This window comes from Linderina pennispora (genome assembly GCF_002104995.1).
Source record: "Linderina pennispora strain ATCC 12442 chromosome Unknown DL89scaffold_9, whole genome shotgun sequence".
Taxonomy (NCBI): Eukaryota; Fungi; Kickxellomycota; class Kickxellomycetes; order Kickxellales; family Kickxellaceae; genus Linderina; species Linderina pennispora.
In genome coordinates, this window is record NW_024468257.1 from 468,449 (window position 1) to 493,168 (window position 24,720).

A 24,720-nucleotide genomic window follows, 5' to 3' on the forward strand; every position below is an offset into this window, starting at 1 on the left:
TGCAAAACACAAGTGTGTTGACCGGACTGACAAAAAAATACACTCAATGTCCGACTGTGGCTCATGAGCCAGGGCCGATCTCACGCTATGCCGCTGTCCCCGCCTCCGTCTGACAGCCCGTCGCTACTGCTGGTTGATGGTATTGGTGTCGACATGGGAACGACGGCTGTCTGCCCTACGGCGTCGGGTACTCCTTGGTGTCTGGCTGGCATGTTTCGGGTCTTGTCTAGCTCGCAATTATCGCGGCATTCGATACCATTTTCTGTTCGGGTGACTGCTGTGTCTGCAGGGCTGTCTTGACTGGCGCTGCAATTTGAAGCCAGCGCCGAGCCGTCCTGGCTTCTGTCGTTCAGGAGTGAGTGACACTGCTACAGCGAAAGGGATTTGGGGCTTTAGCTACCGGTTAGAATGGTGCCGTTGACATTTAAAAACCTTTGCCTCGCCTACTTAACCTGAGACTTTGAGCGCAGCAGCGTATGTGCCAGGGGCTCGTCTATGTCATCTGTCTCATCTGTGTCCTCCGGCGTCCTGGGACTGAGTCGGTTGGATAGGGCAGCTGGCAGCATGCGGGCTATTGCAGAGACAGAGAACTGTGGTAAATGTGAGTGCACCTTTGCAGCTGGTGGTACAGCTTCAGGCTGTGGGGTGCTGGTACAAGGAGGATGTTTGTGCATGGACAGGTTTAGCGCTGAGCTCGCTGGTGTGTTATCGGAATGTATTGACACACACCTCCGAATTGTCAGCCTCACCTGGTCGCAGACGCGATCCGGTGCATTGCAGTCAGCAGCATTGGCATTACCAGCACTTTTTATTTTCTTGTTTCCACTGGCATCTCGCTTGGCCGAGCCCGATAGCGTCGCTACATCCTGCTTGTAGCGCAATTTGTCCTGGATATACATACTGCGGTAATGCTGGCGTGAGTTCTTGTCTAGCACAGACCAGATGCGACCTAGTTCCTTGTTGACCTGTTCCTTCGTATACTCTGGGTGTGCCTCGACAACAAGCTTGCGGGCATCACGGCAGAAGAAGTTGAAGTCTGACAGTGGCCGTTTTGCCGATAGTGTTATAGCAGGCTTTCCCATGCTAGCAGTTGAAGGCAGCGCGCTGTGGAATCTGGGTGGCGATGATGGAGCACCATGTGGTGTGGCTCGATTCATCAACGGTACCATGGCATGGGATACCATGGGTGGCGGCGGCGGCGGCGGCGGAGCTTGGTGCGAACCAAGTGGCAGCGACGATGGCATGTTTGTGCTGGCAGTGGCAACAGACCGCGGTTCATGGCACATTGGCTCCACCATGTAGCCATGCGGGGCATCACCGTATCTCTTGTGTGCAGTGGCGTCAATACCTCTCTCTGCACACACTTGTGTTATTTCCTTGAGCGTTGACAGCGTGTTGGAAATCAGCTGGTTGTAGCGGCGGAAATGCGAGCCGATGTTTACGAACATGTCCGACATAACCTCGCCCTCACACATCATGGTGTTGATTGAAGAGTCTAGCCTGTTTATTAGTGCATGCAGTCGCAGAGATGATTTGCTGTAGTCCATGGTGGACGAGTACGTCCCGTCGGCACCCAAAATGTCGCCGTCGGATGAGCTGCTTGACGTGTGCTCGGCGATGCCCAGAAACTCAAAGCGTGGGCGTTTGGATTTGGCACCAGTACTGCTACCTCCGTTCGTGTGGGTAAGAAATGACTTCATGGCCTTGAATTCGAGCTAGAAAAGGGTGTGTATGTCTTGTCGACAAGAGGAGAAGCCGAGCAACGCCAGCACGCTGTAAGGCACGCTATTTAACACAGTGCATTGAACAAGCATATTCTATCCAACGCTGCCCAAGAATGGCTAATGAATAGTCGGGTGGCTAACACACAGATATTCCCAATACTTCACCACGTATCGTACATGCACACAGACCATAGACAGGGTGCATATTATAATATCGCACAAGCCCAGATATTCGCCATGGTTTTGCTATTCAAAAGCAGCATGTTCTTTGCATTTTGGTGCTCATCGAATGCAATGCATATCGACATGGCTAAATAGGGATATACATGCTATTCTACATCTGCCACCAAATGCACCGAGGCAAACGACAATAGGACTATAGCCATTTCGCCACACTGAAAGTTCAATATGTTTGCGGCTATATTTGCGGTTCAAGGGCAAGGCTATGCAGGTGGCATACCTGCCTCTCTATTTGGAGAAATTGGCCATGCCCTAGCCAGGCAATACTGATGGGACAACATGACAGCACCCGTGGCCACTATGGCTGCAGCTGCGCGCTGGTATCTATTTACATGCACGGTGCCTTTGCTGCCTCCAAAAGTTAGCTGCAGGGAGGCGGTAATTGGACGAAGGGGCGTACACTTGTGTGCGCATCGTATTAAACAACTGTACGGGCTGCTGGCCAGAGTATTAGGGAGGTTGGGACTCGCAATACTGGCTTGTTTGCTGGCCACCAGTTGGCACAAACGACGCCATGCACAGAATATTGCCGAGCACTTGATGGCACACTCGCAGCTCTGGTTTCCAACGGCCATCTTACGTTCATTAGCGGCTGCCCTTTTTCCTTTGCTCAGTTGTCCGGTGTGCTGGGTCCCTGGGACACGCCCAACCCCCGGTGATCAATGCCCACCAGTTCTGGGAAGGCCAGCAAAGGGGGTAGCCGGGCGTGGCAGCCAGCAGCCGCTATTCAACCCGGGAAATACCCTACATGCGCTTGGGGAACGGTGTAGGAGCAAGGCCAGTCAGCCCTTCCACAAGCTCAGTGCGCTGTTCCAGATCAATGGCAAGCGGGAGAGGGCGGGAAATGCCGCTCCCGGATAAGGAAAGAGGTCATAGAGCCTGAGAAACTGCAACAATCCCCAGAGCACATGCAGCCGGGGCAAAGCCCCCTGCTTTCCTGCCAACGAATCAGAAGCGTCGCTGGGCTGCTGCTTGCACATTTCGATTTTTCAACCGAAATTCCAGCCTGCCCCGGCCGGCCCGCCCAAACATTGCTGACGCCCTCAGTGCAGATACTGTTTACGCCTTTTTTTGGGCTGTTCTGGCTAGCCGGCCGTCCCCCCAGTGCTGGTCGATTTTTTGCGAAATTTCGACCTGGTGGTAAAAGGGCGACGCGTCCGGCCTCCTTCCCCATTTTCTCTCTACACCATCAGCTCTTCTCCTGCTTTTTTTAGTACTTTTTAAACCCAGCCCTACTACAGCTTTCTTATTTCCCAACCATGGGTCGCAAGCCTACTCCCAAGACCCCTGAGGTCAAGACCGCCATCGAGGTCACAGCCGAGGACACGAACGAGGTATGTATGCGTGGATGTGCAGAGAATATTGGTTTGGGCTAGCCTCTCTGCCTCCTCTCTCCTTGCAGCAGAGGTCAGCAGCTATGCGTGTCATGGGTGCTAATTTCCTGGCATTTCACTCTGTAGCTGGCCGAGATGTTTTTGAAGATGTCCCAGGTGCTTGAGCGCATGTCTGGAATCCCGCTGAAGCAGTCAAAGCCTGCCGCTCGCGTGCGCGACCCGCTCGAGCCCAAGAGGCCGATGACGCCCTACCTGCTGTTTAGCCGGGAACACCGCAACGAGATCCGCCAGGCTGATCCCGATGCTCCCTCGCAGACTATTGCCAAGCGTGTTGGCGATGCCTGGAAGAACCTGTCCCAAGAGGAGCGTGATGTGTATATTGCCGAGCACCGGGTGCTGCGTGCCGACTACAAGCGCCGCGTGGCAGAATACGAGGCCCAGAAGGAGAAGGCTGCCACCAGTGTCGGCAACGTCGTGGCTAAGATCAGCTCCACCCTTGCTGGTGCTGCCTTGTCTGCTGCCTCATCGCCCGAGGAGTCCGCCGATGGTGATTCTTCGTCGGAGGAGGAGGAGGAAGAGGAAGAGGAGGAGGAGGAGCCTGTTGCGCCCGCCAAGCCTGCTCCCAAGCCCAAGGCCAAGAAGGCCGCTTCGCCCAAGGCTGTCACCAAGACCAAGGCTGCTGCTAAGCCCAAGGCGGCTGCGGCTGCCCCCACTCACCACAAGAAGGTGGTGAAGCGGAAGGCTGCTGCCGCTCCTGCCGAGGACACTCCTGCCTCGCCCTCGAAGAAGCGCACAGCCAAGTCGACCGAGGGCGGAGTCAAGAAGGTCAAGAAGACCAAGACTGCTGCCAACGGGTTGGCTGAGGCTCCGAAAAAGAAGACCAAGAAGGCCACCGCCCCTGCCGATGCCAGCAAGTAAGGCGGGCTAGATCCGTCCTGGGATGTAGGGCCGAACCAGATTTCTGTGTAAAACTCGATCTCCATTTTCCTTATTTTTCAACTAAACTTTCCCTATTTCACACTCGCGTCCCACATTTGGTGGTCTAGCCGCCATAGCGCTAGGGCCCATTCCGTATGCTGGTCCTGCGGGGACTCCCCCATCCTGTTTACTGACTTTTTCCTCTGCACTCATGGCGTCTGCAATCGAATCGCTGCCTCAGGAGGCATTCAACCAGATCGCGCTCGAGCTCGAAGCCGCCGATCTTGCATCGCTGGCTATGGCTAGCCGGGCTCTGAACAGACTGGTTGGCTGCGACGAGCTCTGGCTCGAGAAGGTCTCAGCCGATTTCGGCGATCGGGGCTACATTGTCGACTTGCTCGCTGAGTCTGGCATCGATCTGACCGAACACTTGGCTGCCAGCACTGACCTCGCACCCTGGCGCCGCCAGCAGCCTGTCCAGGACACTGACGACTGGACGTATACGGGATTCGGGATCCAGTGCTACCGCGAGCGATACTCACGCGTGTTCCCTGCCTCGCACGATGACTCTATGCGGTCCACAAGGGCTGCCGAGACCAAGCTGGACGAGGTCAAGAGCATGCTGCGAGCCGGGCCGCAGGCTGGCCCGGAGGTGTTCGCCGAAGCTGCCTACCGACTGATCCTGGTGCAGGAGTACTTCCCGAATTCGGCGGAGAGCTACTACCTGCTTGCTCTGATGTGCTACATGCTGAATGCATTCAAGCCGTCGCTGGATATCCTGGCCGTGGGTCGCGCCATCAACGCCGAGTTCCAGCCGATCCACGAGCTAATGGCCGAAGTCAGCTCCATTGTCAGCAGCGCTTACGGCAGTGAGGGTGAGACCCCGCTGCTGAATGCCGCTGGCTCTGGCCTCAGCCCGCAGGTCACCAAGGTGCTCGCAATTATCTTCCAGAGGCTCGACAAGGACCGCGATGGTGTTCTCAACAGCAGCGAGCTTGCACAGATGGTCAAGATCACCAATGGCCAGCCGGCACCTGCCCCCATGGTATCGCAGCTCATCGGTGCGTTCGGCGGCCAGGTCAGGACAAAGACTGGCCGGAAGTTGATGGGCTGGGATGCAGAGTCTCTCACCACCTTCTTCCTTGCCCAAACCCTCGACGACCCAAAGGAGACCCGTGCTGATCTGGCAAAGTTTGGCTTCGACCCAAAGACGCTCGAGCCTACCGCCATGTAAATTGAAGGTTTGCTAATTAAAAACTAAAGTCTGCTGGATAAATATAGAATTACATGGCCGTTGGCAGCCTAACGCTTCCCCTTCAGCTGCTGCAGGAACTTGTCCCGCTCCGACCGCGCTTCAGCGTCCTCCTCATAGAAGATCCTCGTATTCTGACCAGCCAAGGGACTCGACAGCAGGGGTATTGCTGGCTGCTGATCAGATGTGCTGTCCTGCTGTTTGGTAGGCGTGCCATCTCTTTGATCCCCCGGTCTGGCTGGCGTGTCATCCATATGAGTAGCCCCGGACGATACAGGCGATACCTCCACATCGCCCATGCTGATTCTCCTATCCACACCGCCGGGACCGCCAAATTGGAAATCCTGCGAGTACAGATCAGTCGGGAACCCAGTGCCGTATGGCGAGACCGACTGCTGCCCAGTGTTTCGCCACCACTTGCTGCCCACCTCACTTGAGGAGACGGGAACAGGGCCGGCTGCGTCGTGGAGCGAGCTGGATCGTGTCGCCTGGCCGTCTCTGAGAAGACTTTGTGCGTCGGCGCCTTCTGAGCTGGGCGGCTCGGCCACCCGCTTGGCACCACTTGCGGATTTTTCGCCGTCACCGGCAACATGTGACATTCCGCTGGCAGAATCAGCTGGGTCGCCGGCAGCCCGGCGATAGCGTCGGCGTGTCCGTGCAACCTTTTCGCCAAATAGGTTGCCAATCGATGCTGTGTTGGTGCCAGTAGGTGGGATTGGAACCCGTGGTGTTGATGCGGCACCTGTCTCAGCATGCCTAGGTAGAACAGTGCCAACAGCAGCTGTGTTTTGTGATGTCTGATCATGAGCTCGCGAGTTCCTTTGCCCAGCATTGCTACCTGCGAGCATACCTGCTGCTGCCGGTACTGGCTCTGCCAGCCTTCCCGCCTTGCTACTTGCCCTGCTACTTGCCCTGCTGCTAGTCCCGCTGGTATTGTTAGGCTTGGACATCGGCGCCGACGCTGGCGGTACTGTCTTCTCGGGAGATATAGCCACCAGCCGCAAACGCCGCTCAGGCTGGTAAATGTATGGGTATTCTCTCTCCCGCACACGCTCCCTCATATCACGACATGCATACAGCCACCATGGGGAAACAACGTTGATGCCATGTTGCGTTGCAGTCTTGTAGTCCCGCAGCGTCTCGTTCTCTCGTGTCGACTGGTGGACCAGATGTGTGGTCGTGGTAGGATCGAACCGCGGTAGCATACGACAGCCCAGCTCTGTTGCAATCCCGGTCAGCTCGTTGCGCCGATGGTAGAGACGTGTTGTCAACGCGATGACCACGCCGTCCAATATATGATTCAGCGACCTGTCACCATCACCGGGATCACCGAGCGTCTGTAAATCGAAAGGCATGAGTGTGCCAGATGCGCGCGTCGGCGTTATGTGCGCAGCACCAGCTCCCTTTGATAGCCGATCAATCGCCTGCTGCATGTTGCGCTCGAGCGAAACATCCATTGGTGTCACTCCGGGCGTACCATTAGACACTTCGCGCTGGGATATATTGCTCAGTGGCGTCTTCAGCAGCGCCTTGCTCTTGCCAATCGAGTTTGGCGTCGTAAGGATAGTTGCCGCAGGGCTCTGTACCGTCTTGCGAACCACTGGCGCTGGCGGCGGCATCATTTTTTGGTCTGCAGCTGTCCTCGTTTGATGATCAACCTCCATATCAACCAGCGCCTTGGCTGTGCTACTGCTCTTATCTGGGACCACGCCCCTAGCCCTGCCACCGTCTAGTGAACTGCGCAGTGCAATATCATATAGCCATGATGACTCGACAACCGGGATGCCCCATCTAATTGCCCGGTCATATTTCGGGCCCTTAAACGGCGAATGGCAGATAAGGTGCGTTGTCTGGCGTGTAAACCGCTCGCTAAACGGAATCTTGAGAACCGACGCCAGCTTTCCAATGTGGTCGCGCTCGATCCCCTCATAGCCACTAATGCTCAGCTGCATGGCACCAGCATCTTCGATTACGTGGTCCCGAACAGGACGAAATAGCACATACTGGCCCTTGCTGAGACCGGTATAGGCACCCTGCCTGTTTGCTAATTCGTTGAAGCCAGGGTAGCGCACACTTTCTTGCAGGCATTGTTCGATCCAGCATTCCGTGACAACATCCATAAATGGGTAATTTTCGCATACCGACTCGCAGAGATGTACCTCAGGCAGCCCACTAAGATGCACCACAACATAGATTTTGGCCACATCCTCGCCGTCAGCGAAGCAAGCCAGCGCCCCCAGTGCCGATCGAAGCGATGCCTCCGATTTTAGCGCCTTGGTTCCCTGCTGGCTGATCAGCGGCTCAGGCAGGCAACTGAGCAGATTGATGTATGACCCGCCATGCTCATTCACTACCCTCTCCAGTGTCGCAACGTCATTTGCTGAGAACCCCAAGGATGTGAACTTGCAATGTGCAAAGAGATCAGCCAGACCAGCCTTGTCTGAGGCGCTGTCGTTGTTAACCCTAGGAGCGGCTGTTTCGACAGGCCGGGATGGAGCACGGGCTACCAAAGGGAGGCTATGCGCAGCGACATGCGTCGGGTTGGGTTCTGGGCTCAAATGGTGGAGTGATTGCAGATCAAAGTTGAGTGGAGATGACATATACGACGATGTCTCCTGTCTGCCGCCAAAAGCGTACCCATGCCCGCTATGTTGCAGCGGATCCTGGTGTTGCAATGTGCGCTGTCGCTTGCGTCTAAAAAGCAGGTCAGTTGATGTATCTAGCAGATTCTCGTGGCTCAGCTGGGCACCGCTTTTGTCAACCATAAAAGGGTCGGACTCCTCCCATGCTGCACCGATCGGTCGACCAACCATCGATTCTGTGCCTTCGTACTCTCCTGTCTCCACCGCCATTTGCCGCCCTGGTAGAGAGCCGAGCCGCTTGTAGACGATTGTGGCCGTAATATTGGAATTGCCAGTCCGTTGCTGTCAGCACCTACTCCGCTTACTCGTGATCTGCGAGAAGAGGCTGCGTGCTTTGCCGACTCCGCCATTACCTGCGAGTCGGATCTGTTTGACACTGGCACAGGAACCGTATCTGCAGACTCCTGCCGAGCAGCAGCCATCGAGTCCTGGCAATGATAGCAGGTATGCAGTCTCATCTACCCGCTGCTTCGCCTTCCAGCACGCACGTAGCCAGCCACTCTGAACAACCATTGGAAACTCAAGGTGGCCCATGGACGATAACGGTGATGACCCGGTCAGCTTAAGATGATCTGGCATACTGGCCGCAAGCTGATTAGGCGGTGCCAACGCACTTTCGAGCGCCTGCAGTGTTGCCAGATCCTCGCTTGCATAATTCGTCAGAGTCGTCTACTACGAAATGCGTGCAGAACGGCTGCCGACCGCTCCGTTGCGAATTATGCGCTGCCAAGTATCGTAATGTGCCGATCCATAGCCCCTTCGGCGATCCATATCCCTCCTGCCTCGGCAATTTTCGTCCGCCATTCTTTCCGTCTGGTTGTACTGAGCGACGCCTCAGAGAGCGCAATGCGGCACGAGTCGAACATAGGTTCCATGCCTGCCATATGAGAAAGTAGTGGTGATGACGACTGCTTTGGGGTCGGCGGCCGTTTACTGGCAGTGTTGGTGACATTAGCGGCAGATGCCATGGGTCTGTTCATTGTCGGCGGGTTAACTGCAATGACTTCAGAGTTCGTCGTCGTCGATATCGAGCGGACCAGTCAACCCTGGAGGTAGGTCATACGAATCAGTAGTCATTGAGCCAGCAGCTGTCCGGTTTCGAGTCACTGGCCGAGAGTCCGCATCGCTGCAGAATGAGAAATCGGGCTCAACATCTGATGCCCGCGTCTGTGGTACCATGGAAGGCTGCATTGAATCGCTGCGCATAGCGCTCTGCGGTGTTCTCTGTCCCTGGCTTCCTGGCGTCTGGCTAGGGCTCTCCGGGGCACGACTCACGAGCGCAAACTTGCTCTCGTCCTGGCGAAACCCAGTGGCTACGCTCTTCCTGAACCACTCAAACGAAACAATGCTGACATCCCACAGCCGTCCGTACTTGCACTTCTGCCCGGTTAGACTGGCAGCAATTAAGTGTGTGCAATCGGGTGTCAGCTCCCCATGATACGATCCTAAGCCGCCGATGGTCAGTATCTCCAGCTGGCCATCAGCATAGTTCTTGTACAGAATGTCATTGTGATCTATCCGTGTGGTCACCAGCCGCTTAATCTCCTCCCGCTGCTCGACAGAAAATCCTGTGGTGCATATGCGGCAGCCTGCGAACGGCGACAGGCGAGCACGCTCTGTGATCTCGCTGACAATACCTGCGACGTCATCTTCGTCATAAACGGTTTTGCGTCGCCGACTGGCCTCGTACTCGCACTCGGTAATAAAGTCTAGCGACACTACAGGTATGCTGGCCTTTTCTGAAGCGCGGTACTTTTTTGACTGGGCATCGATGGTCTTCATGACCAGTTGCGTCACGGAGGTTGTAAGGCCGGTACATGTTTTGCCGCCAAGCTGATCAACGCGCCGGTGTATGTCATTCTACACAGGGTTTCTGTGAATTAATACATGTGCGTAGAAATTAGCAAGTGGGGATGAGCTTTGTATGCTACTGCGCCGTTACCTTTTCGTTGACGTTGAACCCACTACATGAAATACAGAAGCCCTTCAATAGCTGGAATTCGGCTGGCATTCTAGCATAAATGTAAAAGCCGATTTTTGGAATGGAGAGAAAAAAGCGAACAAATCAACAGAAACAAAAAGCTACTTTTAAAAACACGCATTGAAAGCACGCTGAATTGCGCAGTCAGGTTTGTGTGGAGCAGATCTGCTACATTCGAGTTCATGATCAAATCTAGATGTCCTCTACATACTGAATTGAGATCTGGGGCGGGGTACTAGAGCAGAGGCATATCGGGGATCCTGCGACCACGCTCAGGCTCGCATACAGAAAAAGATCCCATTTAGTAGCAGTTCCTATGAGAGCGTTTGGCAAGTGGCATACACCAATACAATTCGCTATTTAGTGATGTTGCCTACAGAAAGTGCAGATGCGCATCCCATGCTGCAATGAACATGTCAGCTGGTATACAGCTACTTACACCAGCAATCTAAGAAGCCAATGAGAAAGGTACATAGAATAGTTTCATGGTTGGTTAACCACGCTGCTTTCTTCCAAACCTCCGCTACAGCCCTGTATACTGGCTATCGACTATTCAACAGATCGCCAGTGCGCAAGAATGCAGTGGTTGATTTAGGGATGGTCTCATAGAAGATCATCCAAGTACGCCTTGCAGTCCACACCCGATGCATGTGGGGATGCAACTGCGTGCAGCTGGTTCTGAATGGCACACATCTAATAGGAAGTATCCACACGGCACCTCAAAAACGCCAAGCACATTAAATTTTCATTCCAATCTGCGATGTCAAAGATTTCTGCAGGAAGCAAGCCCGTTCATATCAGGATATGACATTCGGCGTCTGCCAAACCGATGCCAAGAGTGATCCCGGCCACAAGTCGATCTACATGGGCTCTCCTCAAAGTGCTGAAAATATTCCAAAGAGCCTTGGCCACGATTCTTTGTGAAGATTGCCGTTTCTAAAAAGGAGCATGCACTCGCCCTATTCTGGCCGGCATAGCCGAAGCATCCTTGGCAGAGAGTTTCTGGGTGTGTTCAATTTAAGTCTATATGCGGAATATCTGCAGCGGAAAGCGTAGCACTACGACGACATCAAGCGCACATTGTACTCCTTAAAGGCTATTATTAGCAGCAGAGAATCAGGCAGCAGAAACCAGTTTTGCAACGAGCCAAGCGCGTGTACGGTAAAGCATTTGTGAACAGGTGTTTTTTGGGTGCTGTCTCGATCGGCCACGGAAAGCGAATGCATCTATTTTCCTCTGAAAGAGTACGTTCAGTAAGCAACAAACATCGAAAGAGAAAATAGGTGGGATTTAACAATAGAGTCTGTCGGGGTTCAAAAATATGCGTGCGGGGGTGGCCTGCAAGGAGGGGTTGTTACCGGGGCACACAACCAAGCGTCTTGGTAGGAGGGGGTGAGTGCTATGTCTCCTAGATGCGCCATACCTGGAATTCCGCTATAAAAGGCGGAATCGACGCCCTTTTTCTCTTCTAGCTCCATCCAATTCACCATCCATCTCTCTTCATTCTCTTCACCCTACCAATCTTGTACAAAATACACGCAATGCACGCCGAAGCAACAACCCCAAATCTCTTTGTCAACAGCCGCTCTGCGCACGGGAGCTGCGATGGGCAGATGTTTTGCGGGAAGACTCCGTCTAATGCGCATTTCTGCCAGTTCTGCCAGTCATACTTTTTCACAACCGAGGGGTGGTCGCACCACCTGGATACAGTGCATCCCAATGAAATGCCAATGTACTAGTATCTTTTTTCTGTCAAAGTAAAATAAATGAAGGGCGCAGGTTTAGCGAGCTAACAAAGCCCCTCAATTGCCACAATAAAGCTTAGCAAAACGAGGTCATAATGCTCTACATGGTCGAGTAAAAATACAAAACACTCATTCATGCAGTGTGGCTTCTGGTAGGCTGGGTGGGACATCAAACCAATGTTCGGCGGGGATTGCGGAGACATACTGTTCGCACGAGGCCTGTTGCCACGCCAAGCCCTCAAGAATTCGTTGGCAGGAGGGCAGTAGTGCAGCTATGTAGCTGGAAGGCCACGGGGCAGGCAGGCAGCTAGTTGCCCAAGACGGTGCAGTAGCAGCACTGACCAGGAAATCTACACATTAATAGACATACAATCAAACCACCACACCGCCTCCTCACTTTCGCACTGGCTGGGGATCAAGGGCGCTTCTGCGCAGCACCACTGGCAGCCGGGTGACGCATAGGGGCGAGGGCGAGGTGGAGACATTACAGTGATAAAGCTGGCAGGAGTGTATTCGCTACACAAAGTGATAATGAATGACCAGAAAAGCTTAGGCCTCGACGGCAGCCGGGGCAGCGGGGGCGGGGGCAGCCTGGCGCTGGGGGCGGGGCGGCGCTCGCCACGGCGGCGGAAGTCGCGGCGGTCAGCACGACCGGAGCGGACCGGGGCAGTGACCGAGACACCGGGGAGGTTCTCAAAGTTGAGCGACTTGAGCATCTCCTTGGTATCGGGATCGATCTCGATGGCCGAGGTGTCGAGGGCCGAGACGTCAGGAACGTAGTTGTCCTTGCGCTCGCGCTCCTCCTCCTGCAGCTTGAACGAGATGCCGCGGACGGGACCACGCTGAATGCGCTTCATCAGGTGAGTGGTGAAGCCAGCAATCTTGTTGCGCAGGCGCTTCGAGGCGATGATGGCAACATCGTCGCAGATGCGCTTGTTGGTCTGGAAGTCCAGAGTGAGCTTGGGGTAGTACTTCTCAATCAGAACGCGCGAGGCCTTCTTGACGGTCTTAGTGCGAACGCGACCCTAATTCGTAGAACACGCGTGTTTACAGGTTAGTTTCGGTGCGGGCTGATGGGAGCCGATGCGTGCTCTTGTTTCAAAGGTTCGCTCTACTCCTCATTTGCGTGCGCGCGTGCGGGTGGGCTGTGACGGGGAGCATATAGCCTCTGGACTGCGAATTCCAATTGTCCCCACCGTCCAAATGCGGTTCGCAGAAAATAAATTGTCGAGATTTTCTGCAATGAGGCCCGATTCGCAGCCTCGAAAAAATGACTTCACCCCGCGTATCCATCGTAGCCGGCACCGCATCCAAACCGCACGCCGCACGCCGCACGCCGCTGCATCCTTCCGAGACCTACCATTTTCTTATTCCTTATAAATGTCGGTTATAGAGCCCAAGGATAGGTAAAGATGGAATCAGACGCCGCGCCGCGGTGGCCAGATGCTTGAGCTTGTGCCGCGTTGGTGATCTGATCAGGGAGTGGTCTTGATCGATATTTTGCAATCAGCGTGGAATCGGCTTTCATGCGCTGCTCCCACACCGGACAATGACATGGTGGCTGTAGCTCCGACGTCGCCGTGGCGGCAGCTATCTCTGCTCTGCACTATTCAACGCAAGACGCATTTACCTGGTTTACCTTTCATTCCACACATGAAGCTTGTCATTGCAAAGAGGGCTGGTGGCAGCGCATCAAGCAGCACGTCGTCGCGCTACCCGCTCACCATCGAGGTGGGCGACAACGCCACGGTCGACGATGTGAAGAAGGCCGTGCACAAGCAGGTCAAGTCGATGTATCCAGACCGCCAGCGGCTGACCGTCGGCGACAAGAAGACGGTTCTTGCCAACGGCGACTCACTGGCCAAGTACGAGCTGAAGGACAACGACACAATCCACATCAAGGACCTGGGTCCGCAGGTGGGCTGGACAACGGTGTTCTTGGTCGAGTACTTTGGGCCACTGCTGTTCCATTTCCTTGTCTACAACATGCAGACGCTTGTCTATGGCAAGACATTCGAGTACAGCGACATTCAGCGGTAAGTGGACATCACTGCTAGTAATATTCCGGGTATTGGCTGTCTACTGATGTGTAACTACTTTGCATGTAGCCGCGCGTACTACATGGCCATGGGGCACTTCCTCAAGCGCGAGCTGGAGACGATCTTTGTGCACCGGTTCTCGAACGGCACGATGCCGATCATCAACATCTTCAAGAACTCGTTCCACTACCACATTCTGTCGGGCGTCAACCTGGCGTACTGGGTGTACAGCCCCAGCCTGGGCAAGGGCACGGAGCTGGGCACCAAGCTGAGCAACCCGACGCTGCTGGCGATCTGGACGGCGATCTTTGTGTTTGCCGAGCTGTCGAACCTGAGCACGCACATCACGCTGCGCAACCTGCGGCCGGCGGGCACGCGCACGCGGCGGATTCCGTATGGGTATGGATTTGACCTTGTTAGCTGCCCGAACTACCTGTTTGAGAGCCTGGCGTGGACGGCGTTTGCGTGCATGACGCGCAGCATCGCCGCATTCCTGTTTTTGGCGGTGTCAACGGGACAGATGTACGTGTGGGCGGTCAAGAAGCACAAGGCTTACAGGCGCGAGTTCCCAGACTACCCCAAGTCACGCAAGGCCATGTTCCCGTTCGTTGCCTAATGGAGCAGTCTACATCTTTGACATGTGCCACAGAATAAAAATCTGGAGGATATCTAGTGTCTTGTGGTGCTGCGGCGTAGGCTGGATGGCGCAGTGCCAATCACTGGTGAACAGCACCTTTGCTGCCCCGCAGAGTCTGCCGCAGGAGATCAGTGCATGGGCAGAATCCGATTTTGTGGGCTTGGGCAGCCGGGAATTAATTTTCGATAATTTTTTGCTGTCAACAAACCTTTTCTTTTCGCCTCACGCTCAAGCCTTCTTCCTCTCTTGACCTTCTGCTATAAATTCTCCTGTACACGCATTTCCCAACTCGCCAAAAAATCCTCCCCCACACTCTGCCTATTTCCAGCCCGTTCTCAGACTGAATACTGGCTCGTCTTTTTGCTTTCATATTTTTACAATTCAATACACATTCCCAAAATATTTAGCTTTTCTAGCTGGTGTCCTGGTTCCATCACTGGTGCCTCCTTTTCTCTACCGAAAAAATCGTTTTCATACATTTAAAGAACAAGCTTAAAGAAACAGAACACGGGTGCAGGGCGTTTCTTTTCTATCTGAGAATATATACAACGCAGGGTTGCAGAAGATATTCTCTGCAAGCAACTAGTTCTTTTTTTTCGAATTCATTCACTCTACACAAGCGCTAGTTTCTTTTTGGTGGCCCATGGAACAAATCGAGGAGGCGGTCCGGTGCGCACTTGACCCGACGAGCGACCCGGCTGTCCAGGCACAGGTAAGCAGAGCAGCAGCATGGTATTCATGGAGCGCTTGCATCATCCTGAGGCATGCGAGGGGAGGGGTAGCAAAATTTTTTCCGACCACTGCATCGTGATTGCTGAACCCTCCCTGATTTTAAGGGCGTTGTAGGCTATGGAGTACTGCGAGCAGGTAAAGTCGTCGGCAGATGGGTGGCAGATGTGTCTGCAGCTATTTACAAAGACGCCGGCGAGTTCACCCGAAGCACGGCTGTTTGCGCTGCAAGCAATTGAGTCGATGATTGTCGGAGTGGGAATCAGCGCTAGTACAAGCGAGGCAGCGGCAAATCTGAGTGCAGTGCGGCAGTCTCTGCTGCAGTTTGTGACAGAGCAGTACGCAGGCACCAAGTACAGCTCAGAGGTGGGCTTTATCAAAAACAAACTGGCGCACGCAATCACGCTACTGGCGCTGGCGACATATCCAACGCACTGGCCGACGTTCATCACAGACATGGTGGCGTTGACGGGGTTCCCAGCGGCCACGGGGGCAGTGACGGCAGAGAGCGCAAAGTCTGTGAGTTTGCAGGGCGTGGACCCCTCGATGGTTGATTTTGTTATCAAGATCCTGGGGTCACTGGACGAGGAGATGGTGAATCCGGTGGTGCCGCGGGGCAAAGAGGAGGTGGCCCGCAACACGATGATCAAGGATGCGATGCGTACTGAGGACGTCCACCGGCTGGCACATACGTGGCTATACACACTGGCCCACATGTCGGCGACGCACCCGGACCTGGCGCGCGGTACGCTGCGGCTAATCGGCGTGTATGTGTCGTGGATCGACATCAACCTGATTGTCAACGAGGCCTTCATGATGCTGCTGTTTGAGCTGCTGAAGACGCCAGTGCTGCGCAACGATGCGTGCCGGTGCCTGGTGGAGATTGTCAGCAAAGGCATGCGGCCCATGGAGAAGCTGTATCTGATCCAGTTCCTGAACATCGTCGAGGTCATGGGGCAGCTCGAGGCTGGCGACGTGGACTTTGCTGAGAACGTGGGGAAGCTGGCCAATGCCACGGCAGTCGAGCTCAAGGCGATCTGGGCCGATAAGGACCCGGCGACGACCGCCGAGGCACACGCAACAGCGCGCGCGCTGATTGAGCAGCTGATGCCGCTGCTGCTGCGGTTCCTGTCGCACGAGTACGACGAGGTGTCGTCGGCGGTGTTCCCAGCCATCAGCGACATCCTGGGAGTGTTCAAGAGGCAGCAGAAGGAGGGAGCAGGCCTGAGCGAGACGCAGCAGGAGTTCCTGTCGCAGCTGCTGCCGGCGTTGGTGGAGAAGCTGAAGTATGATGAGGGCTACCCGTGGCCGCTGCCAAGCGAGTCGCATGCGACGGACAACGACGGGTCGCTGGACGAGGACGACGACGAGGCGATGTTTGGCGAGCTGCGGCGCAACCTGCGCGTGTTCATTGACGCCATCGGGCAGATCGCGCCGGGGCTCTACGACTCGGTGGTGCTGACCACCGCACATAACATCTTCAAGCAGTGCAGCCAATACGGAATCAGTGCCGACCGCGCTGGCGATGCCGACGGGGATGGGCAGGGGCAGCTTGGCTGGGTGCGTGGCGAGCTGGGCGTGTATTTGACGCAGGCGTACGGTGAACGGCTCAGCACGATCAAGGGCCTGCGGTTCAGCGGCTCCAAGTCGGGGGCACATGCGACGAACGGCTCATCAACGATGGCTTCGCAGGCATCGACGGATGCGCTGGCCGAGCTGCTGACAGTGATGATCCAGTCCGGCATTGTCAACTGCGCGCACCCGGCGATCGCGCCGACGTTCTTCGAGAACTGTGTGCGGTTCCACGGGTTCTTTGATGTGCAACGCGAGGCAATCACCCCGGTTCTGGCGGCATTCATAGGCGCTACGGGCGTGCGGCACCCGCACAAGACGGTGTGCACGCGCATTTGGTACCTCCTGTTCCGGTTCGTCAAGCTGATGAACAGCGAATCACTGGCGGTATATTCGGCCGACGTCATCGCTGCCGTCGCCGATCTGCTGACCATCCGCGCTGACGTGTCGACCATCAGCGACACGGCGCCGCAGGGCGGCGGCTACGGGCTGTTTGACTCACAGGGCTACCTGTTTGAGACATGCGGGCTGATGCTGGCGCCCAGCGGGCTCGACGACTCGGTGCGCATGGCGCTGCTGCAGCAACTGTTCAATCCGCTGTTCATGGGCGCGCAGCAGCTTATGAATGCGCGAGCGCCGGCCCAGATCGCCGCTGACCCGCAGGCGCTGCTGCAGATCCACCACTACCTGACGGCCATTGGCGCCATCGTCAAGGGCTTCCCCGACGCTCGCACTGACGCTAAGGGTGGGCCGACCAACGGCCAGCACCAGCTGTCGCCCAGCACCGCCGATGTCTTTGCCAAGGCCGCCGAAATGAGCATTGCGGTGCTGGAGGCGCTGCGGGAGAGCGAGCTGATCCGTGAGGCCGCGCGGTTTGCACTGTCGCGTATGCTCAGTGTGCTGGGCACGGCTGCGCTGACATACGTACCGCGGCTCATCGACGGGCTGGTGCCCATGTGCAAGGTCGAGGAGCTGGTCGACCTGCTGGGCTTCCTGGGCCTGCTGCTGTACAAGTTCAAGCCGGATGTCGCGCCGACCGCCGCCGAGCTGCTGCTGCCGGTGATTTCCAAGGTCTACGGCTTCCTGGATCACGTGGCGGCCGATGGCGCGGCAGGTACCGATGAGTCGGTGCTGCTGGCAGATCTGCGCAAGGCGTACCTGACGTGGCTGGCGGCCATCTTCAACTCAGACCTGGACTGCGTGTTCCTGACTGCACAGAACGCACCGCATCTGGTCACCATTCTTCGGCCCATTGCCGCGCAGCTGGCCGTTGACAGCGCCAGCCCACAGCTGCAGCGCCTGGCGTTCAGCGTGTTGAACAAGACTGCCGTGGCCTGGCTGGTTGATCCCAAGGGCTGGCACACAGTAGCCACGCTGACGTCATCAGCCACCGCCGCAATCGCCAGTGGCCAGGCGGCGCCCGCTACCGATCCGTCGGTCAGACATCTGCGCCAGGAGGCCATGCTGACGGTCAACATCAGCCCGTCCAAGGACTTGCTGGCGGAGTTCCGCCAGTTTGTCATCGACGCTGTGCTGCCGGCGTGCTTTGAGGCGCCAACCCGCCCCGGCTTCCGCCTAACCGATGCCCAGGCATTGCTGGTGGTGACAGAGATCGCCGGGCTGCTGCAGACGCTGCTGCTGGCGGGCGTTCCGGAGATCGCCAGCGGCGAGGGCAGTGCTGCGCTGCCATCGACGCAGCTGCTGACACCGCCCATTGGCGGTGATCTGAACCAGAACCAGTTCGCTACGTACATGTCGACAGTGCTGCTGCCTGGTCTTGGCTGCCCGACAGCCATGGCGACCGAGTTTGTCCAGGCGCTGGCTTCGCTGAACCAAAAGCAGTTTAGAAAATACTTTGTCAGCTTTTTGTCCAGCAACTCGTAAAAATTTTATGTAGTTCTCAAATGTGCAACGTCATCCAACCTCGTTTTAACCTCTGGTGTGTGGGGTTTTCAGGCTCGTTTGCTTTTCACCTCTCTTGCCCAGCCCTATTATTTTTTTCTCCCAGTGTTCGCAAGCGTAAATTCAGCAACCTTTTTGTTTATTACTTGCGCGCCTCTTTTTCTCTCCTAGCAGCACCTGTCCGTTTGCCAATTCCAGTCCTCTGTAGTTTTCGCCTTCGTACATTTTCTATTTTTCTCCTCCTACTATTCCTTATTTACTTTATTCACCTTTGTACAAAAATGTCGCAGAGCATTCCAATTTCAGGCAACCGCAAGGGCCAGCAGCAGCAGCAGGGTGCGCCCATTCCGATAAATGCAGCCAATGTGCCAAAGATGAATGTGTTTGCACAAGGCAGTGGTAAGTGAATAGCTAGTCTTTTTGGTTTTGGCAGCAGACGCACCTTCTTTTTTCCCGTATTTCACACACTGACCAGTCCCTCTCAGTAGGCGGCTCGGGCAGCGACTCTACCAACTTCCGCCTGGGCTCCGAGCTGTCCACGTCGCACCTGGGCATGACGGGGATCGAGGCACCGCCAAATTCCCTTGTGCAGCCGTCGCTGATGTCAGCGCACGCTGGGTCGGGCAGCAGCACAGCGCAGATGCTGGGCGGGTGGAATCCGCCGCCGAACACGCCGGCACAGGCGAGCAAGCTGCAGCAGGTGATCAACCAGCAGCAGTACGGCGCGGGCCAGGTGCCGACGGGGTCGTTTATTGACCGGAAGATCCAGGGTATGGCGCAGTTCCGCGAGGCCGACGAGGACGAGATGGATGTGAGCCTCGAGGACTCGAACCCGTCGTCGTTCCAGCACAACAGCCATTTGTCGAAACAGGATTTGGACGATACGTTTGAAATGGAGCAGTGAGCAGGGGCCTCGTTATGTCCAATGCCACTCCTTCTTGGCTTTCTCCTTTCATAACCCACCCTACCTTTCTTACCCTGTGCTGACAATTATAAAGACATGTTTAACCTTTTTTAGGCAACTCCGTGAATGGTTCTGGCAGAAATCTATGGTAGGCTTTCACATGAGCACGAAAAACAAGAGACGTGGCATTAACCGGCCGCGTAATTAGCGCCTCCCGCCCAGCTGGCAATCAAAGCCCACCCAGCCCTGGCCTGCTTTTCGTTTTCGTCGGGGGAAAGAGTGACTGCATGAAGTTCACAGTGCATCGACGAAAGGCAAATCGATGGAAGTCAATTGTTTATAAAGCTCGCCGGTTCCTGCCTTCCTTGGCTTCCTCCCTCTTCTCCCTTCTGGTTTTGTGAGATTCCGTATATTTTTCTATTTTGGCAGGCGTCTCGTTTGTCAAATTCACACAACCCAGGTTATTATAACCCAATTTTCCCCCCAGAATACCATCACACTATTGCGATTCAGCTCTGTAGCTGTAACTAGCCCATGGCCATTAAACAGCGACTGGGCAAAAAGAAGGCGGCTGCCGGCAGGGTGTCGAGCTCTGACGAGGCCGCAAGCAGCGCCATGCCTCCCTCTGACGAGAAGGCGTTGACGGGACGCACTCCTGATGGAACTGGTAAGTAGTATTTTCTGTCTCAGTACCCAGGTACATGGTACATGGTACAACGTGATACGTGGGAGCGTGGGGTGGGCGATGGTGCCACCGCATGCTGTATATACGCAATGCACACACATGACACGCCACCGGTGGACTGAATAAACAAGATTGTGTAGCGTTTGCGGTGCCCAAGACAAGCGACATGCTGCAATCGCTGTTCAACCCGTTCACGCCCAAGACGACGTTTGACCTGTTCACGCTGCTGATCCTGAGCACGCACCTGCTGGTGTTTGTTGCGTTCCCGCTGGCAGCTAAGCGCAGGATCCTGGTGGCAGCGTTTGCATTCTGGCGGCTGTGTTATAATGGCGGCCTGGGGTGGATTCTGAACTGGCAGAGCAGCCGGCATGGGCTGGTGGCTCTGTTCAAGCGCAACGGGTGGTTGGACGCGAGCCGCGGCGGCAACATGTATGTCTGGCTCAAGGCGGAGCTGGAGGCCAAGATGGGTGCCGACTATTCGTTCGAGGTAAGGCAGGAGATTGTAGTTTTGTTATTTGGATTGTGTGGATTGCCCGGATGGCTGACTGATCCACGGTTTTTGTTCTGGCTATCTAGAAAGTTCCCCTCGAGTTCAATGTCTGGCTGCTGTACCGGCAGCTGGTGGATCTGATTCTGCTGAACGACTTTATGGCGTACTTTTTCCTGTGCGCATGCTACATTGGCTCGGCCAACGACTCAGAGACGTGGCAGACGGTCCTGCGTGTTGTGGGCGGACTGATTCTGCTGGCATTCAACCTGTGGGTGAAGGTCGATGCGCACCGGGTGGTCAAGGACTACGCATGGTACTGGGGCGACTTCTTCTTCCTAGTGGAGCAGTCGCTGACGTTCGACGGAGTGTTTGAGATGGCGCCGCACCCGATGTACTCGATCGGGTACGCCGGGTACTACGGCGGGTCGCTGATCACAGGCAGCTACACGATCTTCTACGCGAGCCTGGCTGCGCACATGCTGCAGTTCCTGTTCCTGTCGTTTGTCGAGAACCCGCACATCGAGAAGACGTACGAGCGGGCGCCGCTGGCAATCCAGGTGCTGCAGAAGTCGCGGTCGCGCAAGGTGTCGCTGGACAGCGAGGGCAGCCCGGTGGCCACGGCACTTACAGTGGATGCCCAGCGGTCGATCCGCGAGCGGCCAGCGAGCCTGTGGCATCCCGAGCTGATCTTCTTTAAGAACTTGGATCTGTTCCGGGCGTCTGACATCCTGACGGTGCTGCTGCTGGCGTACTCGGTGGGCGTGCCACTGCTGTTCCTGTATCTGACTGGCTACACCAGCACGCTGTTGGTGTATTCGTCGCTGCAGTGCCTGTGGTGGATTCTGTTCCGCACACTGGTGCTGGGCGTGCTGCTGCGCAAGCAGAGTGCCGACCAGTTCATCACGCGGTGGTTCATCAAGCACGGCGGCAACAGCGAGGAGGCGTTCTCGAGCTGGCGCGCAGTGTATAACTCGGCGACTATTATGATTTACGGGTCGTTTGCGCTAGTGGCAGTGGCCGGCTACCACTGGGGCGATGCTGACTACAGCGACCTGGTGCTGTTCCACACGCTGGGCCTGCTGCTGATTGCCTTCCATGTGTGGAGCTCGCGGTCCGTGTACGACACGCTGGGCGACTTTGGGTGGTTCTACGGTGACTTTTTCGCGCGCAGCCCGGCGGTGGTCTCGCTGGCGCCGGCTGACATCAAGCTGTACTACACGGGCATCTACCGCTACCTGAACAACCCCGAGAAGGTCATCGGCCAGGCGGCATTCTACGGATTGGCGCTGATTTCGCGCAGCTGGACGGTGTTCGCTTTGGCGCTGTTTTTCCAGTGCGGGACCTTTTTGTTCGGTGCCTACGTCGAGACCCCGCACATGGAGAAGGTCTATGGCACGCAAATCCACCGCGACTCTGGTATTGTGCGCACCGTCAAGAAGGCTGTCAACAAGGGCATCGGCCAGCCGGTGTTTACTGATGACAAGCCCGTGCCAGCTGCCAGCGGCTCGGACGACGCCGGCTCAGGCAGCATTGCTGAGCTGCTGACCATGCGCCCAGTGAAGGAGATCCTGCAGGACACACGCGGGCTGCTGTCGACGACCACGGCGCGGCTGGCTGAGCGCGCGCTGCCCTCGGAGCTCTCGAAACTCGACCACCTGGACTCGTACAGCATCAAACTGCAGCCGGGCGCAGCCGGCAAGGCCAGCAAGGCATCGCGCAATGAGTACTATCTAGGCGAGCCGATCCGCATTGCGTGGACAGCGCCGCGTAGCCATTCGCGCCGCGACTGGGTTGGCATCTATCCTGTCACCGCCAACTTCTCCAGCCAGATCACCACCGCCAGCTCGCGCGGCCGCTACGTGTACATCCACCCGGACGAGAACCTGCTGGCTGAGAAGGTGCCCGGCGATAGCGTGTTTACCGGCCACGTACGCAGTACCATACGGCCGGCAAAGCGCAATGCTCCTACGGTTGAGGTTCTGCAGGGCGAGGCTGTGTTTAGCAGCGCGGCACTGCCGTTCCGCGTGGGTGCCTACGAAATGCGTCTGCATCACGGCGGCACTCATGCTGTTATTGCGCAGTCAAAGCCCTTTGAGATCACCGTGTGCGAGAGCTCCGAAATCACCTCTGTCTTTGAGCTTCAAGTCCCACCAGCCACCAACGGCGATATCCCACCGCTTGCTGAGAACATTGATGAGCTCTCGCTGGCGCTGATGACGATTGTGAACAAGACCTTGGCTGTGACCGACTCGCGGCCCGAGCCAAAGGACGGCGACGTGGTGGTTAGGACCGAGATTGTCGAGCCGCTGGTGTCGGTGCTCGACCCGTTTGCTGTTGACCGTGTGCTGGACGAGCGCCAGGCAAAGCGCCTGGGGTATGCGATCAAGGAGTACTTTGGCGTTGAGTTCTCGCCGGATGTGCTGATACATGCCGCCAAGCATGAGGCCACTGTGCAGGATGTCGCCAGGCGTATTGTCGAGGCTCGCCGTGCACTGTCCGAGTACTCATCGCTTAACTTTAAGGTTTAGATGGGCCTTTTATTATGGCAGAATAAACGGCAGCTATCCGCTTTGGTCGATGCAGTTGCCTTTTGATCTAGTCTATTACGCATAAGGACCGAAAATGTTTTTATCCGTTGGTTAACAGAGATGATGTGGTTGAATAACAATATGTATCGCTGCTAAATGGCGATTGCATGTAGACCAAACTCCAATGATCAACATTAACCTTAGCTACTTTTTCGTACGTGAATACGGGATGTATGACAGAATAATAGCTTGAGGGTTGATGTTTAGGCACCCCTTGCCGATTCGTATGTCAAAATACACTATTCGAGATGGAAAATAGTGAATGTCCAGAGTAAGACCCATTTCCACTGGGCAACATGTTCTCGCTGCACGAAACATATCATACTAGGGCTACACCATTGCCATGTTGATGTGGCTAGAGTAGAAAATTGTATTTATGAGCCCAAAGCAAGCACCAATACATTCCGGTATGTGGATAGCCACTATGCTGCATACCTCAGTCAGTGCGCATGACCCAAGATAGTGAAGTCAATTATTAGCATTGAGGAAAAATTATGAGAAATGAAAAAAGAAAAATCGACAAAAGGTGGCTATTTAACTTAGAAAGCAGCGGCAAGCAGCATGGCGACTGCCGAGCCAAGGGCAATCTTGAGAGTGCTAGCTGAGCCAGTGCTGGATTTCGCCGGGGCTGCCGTCGACTTGTCCAAGCCGCTCTCCGCACCGCCCTCACTCGAAGATTCGGCTGCAGACGACGCACTGGCGGAGTCAGCGACCGACACATCGAAGCAGACGTAGAACTTTTCGTTGTTGCCATCGTCCGTGCAGTTGTAGACGGCCTGGACGACGATGTTCTGGCCGGCCTTGAGGTTGTGCTGAGCAAAGTCAATGGTGGTGTTGTAGATTCCGGGCTGGGGGACCTGGACATCCAGGAGGTGCGTGGCCTTGGTGTCGTTGGTGACGGTGAGGTCGGTGAAGTAGCTGAAGATGAGATTGCCGCTTCCGTGACCGGGCTTGAGCGAGAAGAGCGTTTTGGAGCCGACAGCAGCGGTTGTGACGTTCTTGGTGAGCGTGTTGCCGCCGCCGCACGGGGCAAGCAGCTCGTCGGCAACGACGCCTGAGCGCGGCTTAGGAGCAATGACGCCCATGTGGGCAAACGCGCCCTGGGCAATGGCGGCGGCAGCGACGAGACCGGTGAAGAACTTCATTGCAAATGTGCACGAATCGGGCGTGTTTTGTGGGCGAAAGGAGGGTGGAGTATAGGAGGAAATGAAGAGGGCGAGGAAGCGCTTAGAGACCCTTTTATAGCATTCTTGCTGGCAGGCATCACGGCCATGGAACGTGGAGTGGGCGGGCGCTGGAATGAAAGTGGCCAATGGCATTGCTTATGTCGTTTGGAAA

General features: G+C 55.8%; 12 protein-coding genes across 12 annotated transcripts; 7 read left to right on the forward strand and 5 right to left on the reverse strand.

Moving 5' to 3' along the window:
- Nucleotides 1–443: 443 nt before the first annotated feature.
- Nucleotides 444–1,700, reverse strand: DL89DRAFT_323550 (uncharacterized protein; the record flags this gene model as incomplete). Its single annotated transcript, XM_040891397.1, has 2 exons — nucleotides 444–518; nucleotides 750–1,700. The coding sequence occupies 2 exons, from the start codon at nucleotides 1,698–1,700 to the stop codon at nucleotides 444–446; spliced, it is 1,026 nt and encodes a 341-aa protein (XP_040742451.1).
- Nucleotides 1,701–3,205: 1,505 nt separating this feature from the next.
- On the forward strand, nucleotides 3,206–4,249 carry DL89DRAFT_268454 (HMG-box). The gene is made up of 2 exons (XM_040887931.1): nucleotides 3,206–3,298; nucleotides 3,425–4,249. The coding sequence occupies exons 1-2, from the start codon at nucleotides 3,224–3,226 to the stop codon at nucleotides 4,214–4,216; spliced, it is 867 nt and encodes a 288-aa protein (XP_040742452.1). The 5' UTR covers nucleotides 3,206–3,223; the 3' UTR covers nucleotides 4,217–4,249.
- A 90-nt stretch (nucleotides 4,250–4,339) lies between these two features.
- Nucleotides 4,340–5,484, forward strand: DL89DRAFT_181902 (uncharacterized protein). The gene has a single exon (XM_040883909.1). The coding sequence runs from the start codon at nucleotides 4,428–4,430 to the stop codon at nucleotides 5,448–5,450; it is 1,023 nt and encodes a 340-aa protein (XP_040742453.1). The 5' UTR covers nucleotides 4,340–4,427; the 3' UTR covers nucleotides 5,451–5,484.
- Nucleotides 5,485–5,648: 164 nt separating this feature from the next.
- Nucleotides 5,649–8,689, reverse strand: DL89DRAFT_258520 (uncharacterized protein; the record flags this gene model as incomplete). Its single annotated transcript, XM_040885611.1, has 4 exons — nucleotides 5,649–5,702; nucleotides 5,753–8,392; nucleotides 8,416–8,538; nucleotides 8,573–8,689. The coding sequence occupies 4 exons, from the start codon at nucleotides 8,687–8,689 to the stop codon at nucleotides 5,649–5,651; spliced, it is 2,934 nt and encodes a 977-aa protein (XP_040742454.1).
- Nucleotides 8,690–9,056: 367 nt separating this feature from the next.
- DL89DRAFT_181921 (uncharacterized protein) lies at nucleotides 9,057–10,150 on the reverse strand. Its single transcript, XM_040883910.1, has 2 exons — nucleotides 10,053–10,150; nucleotides 9,057–9,970 (listed from the first exon to the last, which is right to left on the reverse strand). The coding sequence occupies exons 1-2, from the start codon at nucleotides 10,119–10,121 to the stop codon at nucleotides 9,116–9,118; spliced, it is 924 nt and encodes a 307-aa protein (XP_040742455.1). The 5' UTR covers nucleotides 10,122–10,150; the 3' UTR covers nucleotides 9,057–9,115.
- Nucleotides 10,151–11,498: 1,348 nt separating this feature from the next.
- Nucleotides 11,499–11,903, forward strand: DL89DRAFT_268455 (uncharacterized protein). The gene has a single exon (XM_040887932.1). The coding sequence runs from the start codon at nucleotides 11,633–11,635 to the stop codon at nucleotides 11,828–11,830; it is 198 nt and encodes a 65-aa protein (XP_040742456.1). The 5' UTR covers nucleotides 11,499–11,632; the 3' UTR covers nucleotides 11,831–11,903.
- Nucleotides 11,904–12,251: 348 nt separating this feature from the next.
- Nucleotides 12,252–13,230, reverse strand: DL89DRAFT_323555 (uncharacterized protein; the record flags this gene model as incomplete). The annotated part of the gene is made up of 3 exons (XM_040891398.1): nucleotides 13,158–13,230; nucleotides 12,398–12,843; nucleotides 12,252–12,276 (listed from the first exon to the last, which is right to left on the reverse strand). Exons 1-3 carry the CDS (start codon nucleotides 13,197–13,199, stop codon nucleotides 12,252–12,254), a joined length of 513 nt encoding a protein of 170 aa, XP_040742457.1. The 5' UTR covers nucleotides 13,200–13,230.
- Nucleotides 13,231–13,489: 259 nt separating this feature from the next.
- DL89DRAFT_224799 (uncharacterized protein) lies at nucleotides 13,490–14,491 on the forward strand (the record flags this gene model as incomplete). The annotated part of the gene is made up of 2 exons (XM_040884715.1): nucleotides 13,490–13,872; nucleotides 13,945–14,491. 2 exons carry the CDS (start codon nucleotides 13,490–13,492, stop codon nucleotides 14,489–14,491), a joined length of 930 nt encoding a protein of 309 aa, XP_040742458.1.
- A 664-nt stretch (nucleotides 14,492–15,155) lies between these two features.
- DL89DRAFT_224734 (Xpo1-domain-containing protein) lies at nucleotides 15,156–18,697 on the forward strand (the record flags this gene model as incomplete). Its single annotated transcript, XM_040884710.1, has 5 exons — nucleotides 15,156–15,224; nucleotides 15,359–15,736; nucleotides 15,773–18,178; nucleotides 18,329–18,460; nucleotides 18,548–18,697. The coding sequence occupies 5 exons, from the start codon at nucleotides 15,156–15,158 to the stop codon at nucleotides 18,695–18,697; spliced, it is 3,135 nt and encodes a 1,044-aa protein (XP_040742459.1).
- A 218-nt stretch (nucleotides 18,698–18,915) lies between these two features.
- Nucleotides 18,916–19,728, forward strand: DL89DRAFT_323558 (uncharacterized protein). Its single transcript, XM_040891399.1, has 2 exons — nucleotides 18,916–19,114; nucleotides 19,204–19,728. The coding sequence occupies exons 1-2, from the start codon at nucleotides 18,997–18,999 to the stop codon at nucleotides 19,617–19,619; spliced, it is 534 nt and encodes a 177-aa protein (XP_040742460.1). The 5' UTR covers nucleotides 18,916–18,996; the 3' UTR covers nucleotides 19,620–19,728.
- Nucleotides 19,729–20,088: 360 nt separating this feature from the next.
- On the forward strand, nucleotides 20,089–23,447 carry DL89DRAFT_236500 (uncharacterized protein). Its single transcript, XM_040884975.1, has 3 exons — nucleotides 20,089–20,286; nucleotides 20,445–20,791; nucleotides 20,881–23,447. Exons 1-3 carry the CDS (start codon nucleotides 20,154–20,156, stop codon nucleotides 23,320–23,322), a joined length of 2,922 nt encoding a protein of 973 aa, XP_040742461.1. The 5' UTR covers nucleotides 20,089–20,153; the 3' UTR covers nucleotides 23,323–23,447.
- A 413-nt stretch (nucleotides 23,448–23,860) lies between these two features.
- On the reverse strand, nucleotides 23,861–24,577 carry DL89DRAFT_268460 (uncharacterized protein). The gene has a single exon (XM_040887933.1). The coding sequence runs from the start codon at nucleotides 24,525–24,527 to the stop codon at nucleotides 23,922–23,924; it is 606 nt and encodes a 201-aa protein (XP_040742462.1). The 5' UTR covers nucleotides 24,528–24,577; the 3' UTR covers nucleotides 23,861–23,921.
- Nucleotides 24,578–24,720: the final 143 nt, after the last annotated feature.

Bases quoted from the DNA above. Each gene is read 5' to 3' on its own strand.
- DL89DRAFT_268454 (XM_040887931.1), top strand. From the start codon at position 3,224: ATGGGTCGCAAGCCTACTCCCAAGACCCCTGAGGTCAAGACCGCCATC. The intron at 3,299-3,424 runs GTATGTATGCGT...TTCACTCTGTAG, and splicing joins CAGCCGAGGACACGAACGAG to CTGGCCGAGATGTTTTTGAA.
- DL89DRAFT_181902 (XM_040883909.1), top strand. From the start codon at position 4,428: ATGGCGTCTGCAATCGAATCGCTGCCTCAGGAGGCATTCAACCAGATC.
- DL89DRAFT_181921 (XM_040883910.1), bottom strand. From the start codon at position 10,121: ATGCCAGCCGAATTCCAGCTATTGAAGGGCTTCTGTATTTCATGTAGT. The intron at 9,971-10,052 runs GTAACGGCGCAG...AACCCTGTGTAG, and splicing joins GGTTCAACGTCAACGAAAAG to AATGACATACACCGGCGCGT.
- DL89DRAFT_268455 (XM_040887932.1), top strand. From the start codon at position 11,633: ATGCACGCCGAAGCAACAACCCCAAATCTCTTTGTCAACAGCCGCTCT.
- DL89DRAFT_323558 (XM_040891399.1), top strand. From the start codon at position 18,997: ATGTCGCAGAGCATTCCAATTTCAGGCAACCGCAAGGGCCAGCAGCAG. The intron at 19,115-19,203 runs GTAAGTGAATAG...CCCTCTCAGTAG, and splicing joins TGTGTTTGCACAAGGCAGTG to GCGGCTCGGGCAGCGACTCT.
- DL89DRAFT_236500 (XM_040884975.1), top strand. From the start codon at position 20,154: ATGGCCATTAAACAGCGACTGGGCAAAAAGAAGGCGGCTGCCGGCAGG. The intron at 20,287-20,444 runs GTAAGTAGTATT...AAGATTGTGTAG, and splicing joins ACGCACTCCTGATGGAACTG to CGTTTGCGGTGCCCAAGACA. The intron at 20,792-20,880 runs GTAAGGCAGGAG...CTGGCTATCTAG, and splicing joins GTGCCGACTATTCGTTCGAG to AAAGTTCCCCTCGAGTTCAA.
- DL89DRAFT_268460 (XM_040887933.1), bottom strand. From the start codon at position 24,527: ATGAAGTTCTTCACCGGTCTCGTCGCTGCCGCCGCCATTGCCCAGGGC.